The sequence below is a fragment of the Notothenia coriiceps genome, unplaced genomic scaffold (genome assembly GCF_000735185.1).
Source record: "Notothenia coriiceps isolate Sejong01 unplaced genomic scaffold, NC01 NC01_scaffold00037250, whole genome shotgun sequence".
Taxonomy (NCBI): Eukaryota; Metazoa; Chordata; class Actinopteri; order Perciformes; family Nototheniidae; genus Notothenia; species Notothenia coriiceps.
In genome coordinates, this window is record NW_011369951.1 from 12,819,863 (window position 1) to 12,829,349 (window position 9,487).

Sequence of the window (9,487 nt, forward strand, 5' to 3'; positions counted from 1 at the left end):
GTGTCTCTCTGTGTGTGTGTGTGTGTGTGTGTGTGTGTGTGTGTGTGTGTGTGTGTGTGTAGCTGCAGGCAGCTCATTCCTGTAACCTCTGAGACTCGGCGGGTTCAGACAGAAAAAAAATGCTGTGGTTCACAGGAACCCCATTAACTCTGACGTTACACACACACAGGGTGTTGTTTTAGCATTTCGGATATTTTATCAGAGACGTTTTGTGCTGAGTCGTGTTTCCCGCCTGCAGGCTTTAAAATCTATCAAAACATCCATTCATCCTGCACACACACACACACACACACACACACACACACACACACACACACACACACACACACACACACACACACACACACACACACACACACACACACACACACACAGGTTTAAGGTATATTGTTTATCTGTTCTGCAGTCTTGAACAGAAAACCAGTGAAAAGGCCGGTGGAGAAAAGGAGAAGTTAGAGGGAGCAGCGACCGACAAGGAGGTGAAGATGGAGGCAGAGCAGAAGAGGGAGAGAGAACAAGAGGAGGAACAGAGGAGGAAAGATGGAGAACACAAAGTGATGCTCCAGAAGCAGGAAAAGGGGAGAAAGCATGAAGAAGAGAAAAAGAGACTGTTAGAGGAGGAGAAGAAGAGGCTCTTACAGGAGGAAGAGGAGCTCAAGAAGGAGAAGGACAGAAAAAGATGCGAGGAAGAGAGACTCCTTGTTGAGAGGAGAGATAAACAAGAGAAGCAGAGGGAGGACAAGAGGACGCGGGATGAAGAGGAGAGGAAGAAACGAGAGAAGCAGAGGAGACTTCTGGAGGTGGAGGGGGAAAAGGAGAGAGGAAGGAGGGAGGAAGAGAGGAGGCTGGAGAAGGAGAGGTTCTTAAGGAAAATGAAAGAGGAGGAGGAGAAACTTCTGGTGGAGAGGAGAGTGTTTGAGGAGAAAAGAAAGGGGAGCGAGGAAGAGAGACATAGGCTCCTGGGGGAGGAAGAGAAGAAGAAGATGGAGGAGAGACAAGAGAGGGAGCAGCAGAACATCAAAGAGGAAGAGGAGAAGAAGAAGAGGGAGGAGGAGGAGAGGAAAGAGGAAGAGAGGAAGAAAAGGGAGGCAGAAGGGGTGAGGAAGAAGAGGGAGGAGGAGGAGAAGAAAGAGGAAGAGAGGAAGAAAAGGGAGGCAGAAGGGGTGAGGAAGAAGAGGGAGGATGAGGGGGAGGAGGAAAGTGTGAGAGAGATGAAAGAGAATGAGAGACTTGTCAAGAAAGAGAAGGAAAGGAGGGAGAGGAGGAAAAAAGCAGAGGAGAAAAGACGTGAAGAAGAGGAGGAGAGGAGGAGAGAGAGACTCTTGAAGGAGCCGCAGGAAAAGGAGGCTGAGATGAAGAAAAAAAGGGAAGAGGAGGAGAAGAGACTTAGAGAGGAGAAAGAGAAAATGAGAATAAAGGAGGAAGAAGACAGGACAAATAAAGAAGTGGAACAGAAGAAGGAAGAGATGGAAATGAGGAGGAAGAAAGAGGAGGAAGACAAAAGGAGAAAGGAGGCCAACAAGTCAGATGAGGACAAGCAGAAGATGAAGACTCCTTCTCTGCCACTTCCTCAGCTAAACACTGACCTCCTTCCTCCCAGTCTCACACACCTGCCCACAGTGGCTCCTAAAGATGGACCACAGACTCCACTTCCTGCTCCTCTCCTCCCTCCTCCGGAGACAACCAGCTGTACATCCGAGCAACGGTCATATCAAACTCTCCTCCAATCACAAGACAGAGGCATGACCCTTCAATCTGTCAATAAATCAAGCTCCGCCTCCAATGAGCGGTGAGTTGCACCACTGAAAAAGTTACATTTTCACTGTCGGTGTTGATTTTTTTATACTTTAAATGGCTGTCATTTCCTTTCTAAATATTCAAATAAAATCTGTGTTTTCCTTGAAAAATTACTTTAAATTAACTTTGTTTTAATACTGGTTAAAGGTATGCAAGTTTGTGAAACCCGAGATACACTTTTTGTTATATTGCATGGAATGCTCTTAAAGAGTAACTTGCAGGTTTTTTTTTTTTACTACATTTATTCTTAACCTTGCCTGAAAATTACAATTAAAAATGTTAATGCAGGATTTGATATGTTTTACAAGACATAAGGGCAGGAATTCAGAGGAACAGGAGCCGTTTTGAGCTCTGCTACTAAAAACTGCTTTTTTTTAATGTCATACGTCAAAAGCGTCATATTACGTCACATGGGGGAGCAACTTTCTCGGACTCGTTCTCTGCCCAATCCGCGGTAGTAGTTTGTAGTTGGTTTGAGCGGTTGTGATTTAGTGAGCTGGTATTTTTTCGGTAATTTTACATTGCATTTCACCATTTGTAATCATGGTGAGCTTGTGTTTGTGCAGGTTGCACAAACACAAGCCTGTCAGGGCATCGAGTACACAGTTTCCCTCACGGGAAAAGGACCGGAGCTAGCGTTCGTTCCTGGGTGCGTTGTGCATCCACCGTAGGGTGGAGTTGCATTAGGTAAGGCGAGATACAGCTGATACAGACTTGCGCATGACTAGAGTAGATAGTAAGTAAGTACATCTGTATAGGAAGATGAGTTAAGGGATAGAGGAGAACAGGTTATGGTATAATTACAGAGCCTGTCCATTTATAAATTGAGGAAATCAATGTTAGTCTGTTAAACAAAGTTCGGCCATCTAATAATGTACTATCTAATATTAAAGATCATAGGAAAAGAACAGAACGACAGAGGTAAATCCAGAATAACAAATAAAGAAGCAAAGAGATTGTAGAGCAGTGAGAAGGAAAAAAGCTTGGTGTGTCAATTCATTACATTGCCAGTATTTTTCGTTGTTGTGAGAAAAAAATCGCCCCCTCGGATTTTTTAACAGCCCCCTCAGTAATTTCATCCTGGAGCCGGGCCTGCCTGCCAGTAACGTTACTATATTATCAATACTACTTTAGTTATAGCCTGATATATGATTGCTAACTTTACAATGTTGTGATGTGACTAACGTTAGCTAACATGCTAACACCGGTCACTCACCAAGACAGAAGCTCTGTTCTCCACTGGTTCTCCACACACGAAAGCTCAATTTCTCTCCGATGGCCGTTATTTTTTCTAATCCTTGGCTGCTCCTGGTCTCTTGGACGCCTAGCAGGCTCATAATCATATGCATTCGAATATATATTTTCAACCTCTTCTGTGTCAAAACTAGCATTGTGATCCATGTTTATTCATACGTTAGACCGGCCGCTCTCCCCCTTGTTTCCCCCATGCTACGTCACACGCGGGAGGTCACGTGCGGAGGCTTTTTTATGAAGAAGTGAAAATGTCTTACTAAAACGACGCCAGATGTCACTGTAGTGTATATTTCTGTATATTTTTGGCGAAATCTAGTGTATTCATCATTTTCCTACACATTTATTCACTGGTGTCTCTAACCTGCAAGTTGCTCTTGTACATCCAATCAGCTGATGCTATGAGATATCTTAAGTGCTGTGACAAAACTCCATACAAAATATCATCTGTGCGAAGCCGGCTAGTACTGTTAAAAAGCGAGGCAATCATTTTTAGCCGGGACCAGCTAATAAACTGGATGGTCTACGTCTTTCAGCCTTCCATATCTGTGCCCAAACCTATCCGTGCCTCATTGCCGTCATGTGGGCGTCGTTCGCTGTGTGTTGGAGGGAGCGGGCTCTATAAGGAAGTGGGGCAGTTTCTCCGGTCGGGTATTATTTTCAATTTTTCTAGCCGATCTCGAGGGCGTTTTTTTCTCAACTTACCTACCCCAACCTTTACTAAAACATTTACATTTCTGTTTGGATTATTGCTCTGCTTTATTATGTTTGTGATTATATTTCTTGCTCTTGTATAGACCTTATTGATTTCTATGTGGGTACGGGTGGGTAGATTGATCCCCAAGTTATGATATGACTGCATCATACTGAGTCTTGTTTTGAGTTGCACACACCTTGTGCTACAGTAGATCTGTTCTTTTGCCTGCCCTGTTGTGTGTGCATCATACTTCAAATGACTTTATTTACCATTATTATATTGCATTTTCCATGCATGTACTATAATAGACAATAGACAAAGAAAATCTCAATCTCCAGACACCATTGCAATTAAAATGTGATACTAATGATGCAATTTCTCAATGAATCACGTTTTTTTTTTTGTCTTTCTATACACAAAAACATTGATCGTAATCTGGGGCGTGGGATACTTGCGTATTAAATTGTGTGGTATCGCTCCCCTACTTTTTATTTTTTTTTCTGTTCTTAAATGGCTTTCCTCTTATGTCTTTTGATTCCTGCCTGAACTCTTTTTTCAGTATATCATGCCCCCCACCCTTTTCTCATTCCTTATATTTTTTGTTCTCCCCTTATTCTAGTTTTGCGGGCGAACCTCTCTGTTAAGGGAGGTCATTGCCAAAACACTGTTGGCCCAAGAAGAAAATATCTGCCACATGTCCTCACGAGGCACCCACTTTTCAGGTAAACCTTTCACTCATTGATGCGTGTTGACCCTGGTTGCAGCCTCACGAGGCGGGCTGATGCAGATCTGTTGTTTTGGAAATCGCTAATAGAGCGAGAAATGAGAAAGATATACCTGAAAATGCTCTGTCAACGGGGCGTACAAAACTTTGTGCAGAGCGGCTAGAATGGATAGGGCCGACGTCTGCCTGTCTGGGTCTGCTTGTCTGCTCTTTCGGCTATCCGGTGTGTGGCTTGCTGTCTGCTTCGCTGGGTCCGCAGCGCGGGCGGGGGGTCTGGCTTCTTAATGATAGAATAGGCCCCAAACACTCGTGCAAGCGCTGCTGTATTTATGGTGATTTTTTAGCTTTTTCCTAGCTCGACAAAACAAGTGCTGCTGCGGTGGCCACGCTGGAAGCAGGCAGCCCCAGCCATCAAACAAAAGACTCAGAACACCTCACATGTGTCAACTTCCAGCTGCACCGGCGACCACCAACAAGAGCAGCCNTTGTGGCAGACCACAGCGCAGAGTTCCAGTTAGCCGGTAATTACCGGACTATGACCGGTAAAATATGCTGAAGACCGGCAAATCTAAATGTCTCCGGTCAAAGTGTCCGGTCAAAATAATTTCCCCTTAGCGCAATACCGCATCAGTTGCGCCACTTATGTGACAGACAAGATTAGTATGTGACAGACAAAAGAGTATGTGACAGACAACACACACACTCTCACACACTTATTTCTATCTTTATTCCTGTGACTGGCTCTGCTTCATGCCAGCATTGCATGGCACAACAACTGAGCAACTTTGATATCTAGCGTTGATATTTCAGTCTCAGAGAGGGACAGACACATGTAGGACAGATGGAAACTGAGATAGAAAGGCGGGCTCCGTTAGCTGTTTTAGAGGAGGTAACTCTTTCTATTTCCATTTGGACCTGTCTTTATTCTTTGTTGATGTTGCGTTTATTGGACTAACCTTGCCTACGTGGTCTTTTCCCAGAATGGTCTCAATGCACTGCACCTGGCAGCCAAGGAGGGCCATGTGGACCTGGTCCAGGAGCTGCTGGAGAGAGGGGCAGCCGTGGACTCTGCCACAAAGGTGGGTGATCTCAGCTTCACGCTGAACACACTTCTCTCCAGGAATAACAATTGCTTGGTGACATGGTTGATTTGGTTTTCGTGTTTTATCACTTTTTTGTTATGTAATAGTTTCCCAACGGTCAGCTGCTATATAGTGATGTTTAAATTATTTAGAGCTGAATATGTTCCATGATTTAAATATTTCGGACTTTGTTATTAAAGAGGCCTTATCATGCTTTTTGGGGTTTTCCCTGTTCTGTAGTATTGTATAGGTTCTGGTGCATGCCCAGCCTGAAGGAGTCTGTTGTTTACTTCCATAATATGATGTCACCATCACTATGGAACACTCACTCTACTATTGGCTAGCGCTCCAACACATTGTACTTGATAGGCTAAGGGGCGGGACATCTCTAAATGGTTGACCGATCACCATAGAGCAAGCCAGCTAACCAATCAGAGCAGACTGGGCTCTGGTCAGACAGAGGGTGGAAAGAGGTGCTGCAGCACAGGCAGTATGAGAAAAATAAAGAGCTTTAGAACATTAAAGCATGGGGACATGTCACAATGGAGACAAATTAGACAACTTACGAATGCAGTGCTACTTTGCAACTTTAGTCACAATGAGTTATTCTGAAATCCAAAAAATGTGCCACTTAGTGCACCATTACCCTGCGCCATTTTATTTGTGTCAAAACAATGGATGGAAAGAATTGGCACCTCCCATTGGTTGCATTAGATTGTTAGTGCGCTTTTAAGGTCTTTTTAAGTATATTTATACTCACAAAATAATTTATTTAACGTGAGTAATTGATTGGATGTAGATTGATAAACACAGAGTTTAACATTTTTAAATAATATGATGAGAAGAAGGCAGATCATTGACTGAGGAAAGCAAGCTTCTACAGATGACTAAGAGTCTAGAAATAGATGAGAGAGTGCAGCACTAGAAGAAAGTGATATGGATAGTGGACTAGTAAACATGGAGGTTTGCGTGGTAGTTAACATTCCAACTACTGTAACTAGAGAAGTTCCCCGTACACATTATAGTTGGAGTTGCTCCAAAATACAACTACATGGTACACAACATTTTCACTACAGCAGATTACTGTGAATGTAGGCTGGAATATTCCAGTTATTACATGTATATTGAATTTTTTTCCCCTTAGTTTAACGTAGAAATACTAATAATGTCCCATTTTAGAATCATAAATACCTGCATTTTTAAAATTAATTCATTAATGTGTTCATCACACCTGGTAAAGGTTGAGCTAATTTAATTACTTTATATACTGCTGCTGTATAACTTAACCTATCATTTTATATCATAGTTTATGTATTTGTTTATTTATATTTTGTATTCGCTTATAATGTGAATATGTAAAGTAACTATTAAATAATGTTGTTAAATAAATATAGAGGAATAAAAAGTACACTATTTCCCTCCAAATGTAATGGAGGGTTAGGGTTAAAAAACACTTTTTAATATATTCCATGGAATGCTCTTAACATCCCGATAGCAATGAATATATTAAATGCTTTGACAAAAAATCCATACAAAAATGTCATCTGTGGAAGCCGTAGTACTGTAAAAAGCACGACCAATCATTTGAGCCGGCCCGGCTAAAATAACTGGATGGCCTACCTGCCTGTCAGCCTTCCATCTGTGCACAAACTTATCTCGTGCCCTCATTGCTCATGTGCGCGTTCGTGTGTGTTGGAGGAGGGGCTCTATAAGGAAGTGGCAGATTTTCTCCGGTCGTGTATTTTCAAATTCTAGCGATCTCGAGCCGGTTTCTCAAACTTACCTACCCCACCTTTAACTAAAACATTTAACATTTCTGTTTTGGATTATTGCTCTGCTTTTTTGTTGTGATTATTTTCTTTGCTCTTGTAAGACCTTATTGATTATCTATGTGGTACGGGTGGGTAGATTGATCCCCAAAGAATGATATAGATACCATCAATACTGAGTCTTGTTTTGAGTTGCAACACTTGCTACAGTAGATCTGTTCTTTGCTGCTGTTGTGTGTGCATCATACATTCAAATGACCTTATTTACCATTAATATATTGCATTTTACCATGCATGTATATAATAGACAATAGACAAAAGAAAATACTAATCTCCAAGACAACATGCAATTAAAATGTAATAATGATGCATTTCTCCAATGAATCACAGTTTTTTTGTTTGCTCTTCTAATAACAAAAAACATTGAAATCAGTAATCGTGGCCGTGGGAATACTTGGTATTAAATTGTGTGGTATCGCTCACCCCTACTTTAATTTTTTTCTGTTCTTAAATGGCTTTCCTCTTATGTCTTTCTTATTCCTGCTGAACTCTTTTTTCATACCATCATGCCCCCCACCCTTTATCTCATCCTATATATTTATTTGTCTCCCCTTATTCTAGTTTGGGGCAACCCTCTCTGTTAAAGGAAGGTTCATTGCCAAAAACTGTTGGCCCAGAAAAGAAAATATCTGCCACATGTCCTCCACGAGGCCCCACTTTTCAGGATAAACCTTTCACATTAGAGGTGTTGACCCTGGTGCCAGCTCCACAGAGGCGGTCTGATGCAGAGACTCCTGTGTGGAAATCGCTAGAAGGGAGAAATGAGAAAGATATACCTGAAAAATGCTCTGTCAACGAGGGTACAAAAACTTTGTGCAGAGGGTAAGAATGGATAAGGGGACGTCTGTCTGTCTGTCTGCTTTGTCTGTCTTTACGACTATCAGTGTGTGTGTCTGCTTCGCTGGTGGTCTGGCTTCTTAATGATAGAATAGGCCCCAAAACTGTGAAGGCTGTGTTTTAATGTGATTTTTTACTTTTCTCCTAGCTCACAAAAACAAGATGCTGCTGAGGTGGACACAGCTGTGAAGCAGGAGCCCCAGCCAATCACAACAAAAGACTCAGAAACACCTCACATTGTCCCAACTCCAGCTGAACCCGGCGCACCACCAAACAAAGAGCAGCCCAAAGAGCCAGGAGGACCCAGCATGGAACCAGAAACCTCAACCGAAGTTTCCCCCAAACCAGCCTTTGAGCATACGGCTTTGGCGCTGGAGTCGCTGCTTCCCTCAAAACCAGAACCAGAACTGCGGCAGGAACAAGTCCTCCAGCCGGGGAAACCACAACAGGAGGGAGCAGATGAGGGGAAACCATCCGAGGCCGTGACTGGTGGTCAGGAGAGTCTCATCGACAATAAGGAGCCAGTGTGTGAGGCGGAGAAGCAGCTGTGGGCGGCAGTGGAGGAGACCACAGCGGAAAGAGGGACGGAGAGTAGTGAGAACACTGAAGAGAAGGATGAGAAGAAGGAGGAAGAGGGTGGTGTAATAGGGGGGTGAGTCAGTGACGGTTTCTTGCAGCACGGCATGACATATTTGCTTTTGCTTGCAAACCACCACATACAAACACACACACACACACACACACACACACACACACACACACACACACACACACACACACACACACACACACACACACACCTGTCCTGCACATGTACTGACTCACGTGATGCTGCAGCCTAACCATTGCTTAGTTAACTTCATCTTCATCTCAACTTCTGTCTGCTGTTTGTTTAAACTGACTTATTTGATGAGAGGTTTCACAAGAGTACATTCTGTGCGTGTCTGTGTGTGTGGTAGTGCCCAGAAATGTGCACACACAGAGGCAGATGTGTGTGTTGCGGAGCAGCAGAAGGAGGCTCCGGCTGGCTTCATGTCAGCGGTAGTTGGGGTGTTTTATAGAGGGTGAGTCAGTCCTTCTGCCCTGCTATGAGTTGTGTGTGTGTGGGGCGTTATGAAAACATTTCAGTAGTCCAAGCTTAGATAAAGTCAGAACACGCCATTAAAAAAACCTACTACTACGACCTTTGAGATAAATGTTGCACAAAACAAGTAAAAACAACAAAAAGCAATATTACTTCATCAAGTAAAACTCAAAAAGAGGGATTACA

At 43.1% G+C, this 9,487-nt stretch overlaps 1 protein-coding gene across 1 annotated transcript; it reads left to right on the plus strand.

The window, feature by feature from the left end:
* Nucleotides 1-1,211: 1,211 nt before the first annotated feature.
* On the plus strand, nucleotides 1,212-9,285 carry LOC104967328 (myosin-M heavy chain-like). The gene is made up of 4 exons (XM_010796738.1): nucleotides 1,212-1,789; nucleotides 7,942-8,202; nucleotides 8,366-8,869; nucleotides 9,177-9,285. The coding sequence occupies exons 1-4, from the start codon at nucleotides 1,212-1,214 to the stop codon at nucleotides 9,283-9,285; spliced, it is 1,452 nt and encodes a 483-aa protein (XP_010795040.1).
* The last annotated feature ends 202 nt before the right edge of the window (nucleotides 9,286-9,487 follow it).

What these genes read in the sequence shown, in the direction of transcription:
- LOC104967328 (XM_010796738.1), top strand. Translation starts at nt 1,212, where the DNA reads ATGAAAGAGAATGAGAGACTTGTCAAGAAAGAGAAGGAAAGGAGGGAG. An exon ending in AGCTCCGCCTCCAATGAGCG is followed by an intron (nt 1,790 to 7,941) that starts GTGAGTTGCACC and finishes CCCTTATTCTAG; the next exon opens with TTTGGGGCAACCCTCTCTGT. An exon ending in GAGGGTGGTGTAATAGGGGG is followed by an intron (nt 8,870 to 9,176) that starts GTGAGTCAGTGA and finishes TGTGTGTGGTAG; the next exon opens with TGCCCAGAAATGTGCACACA.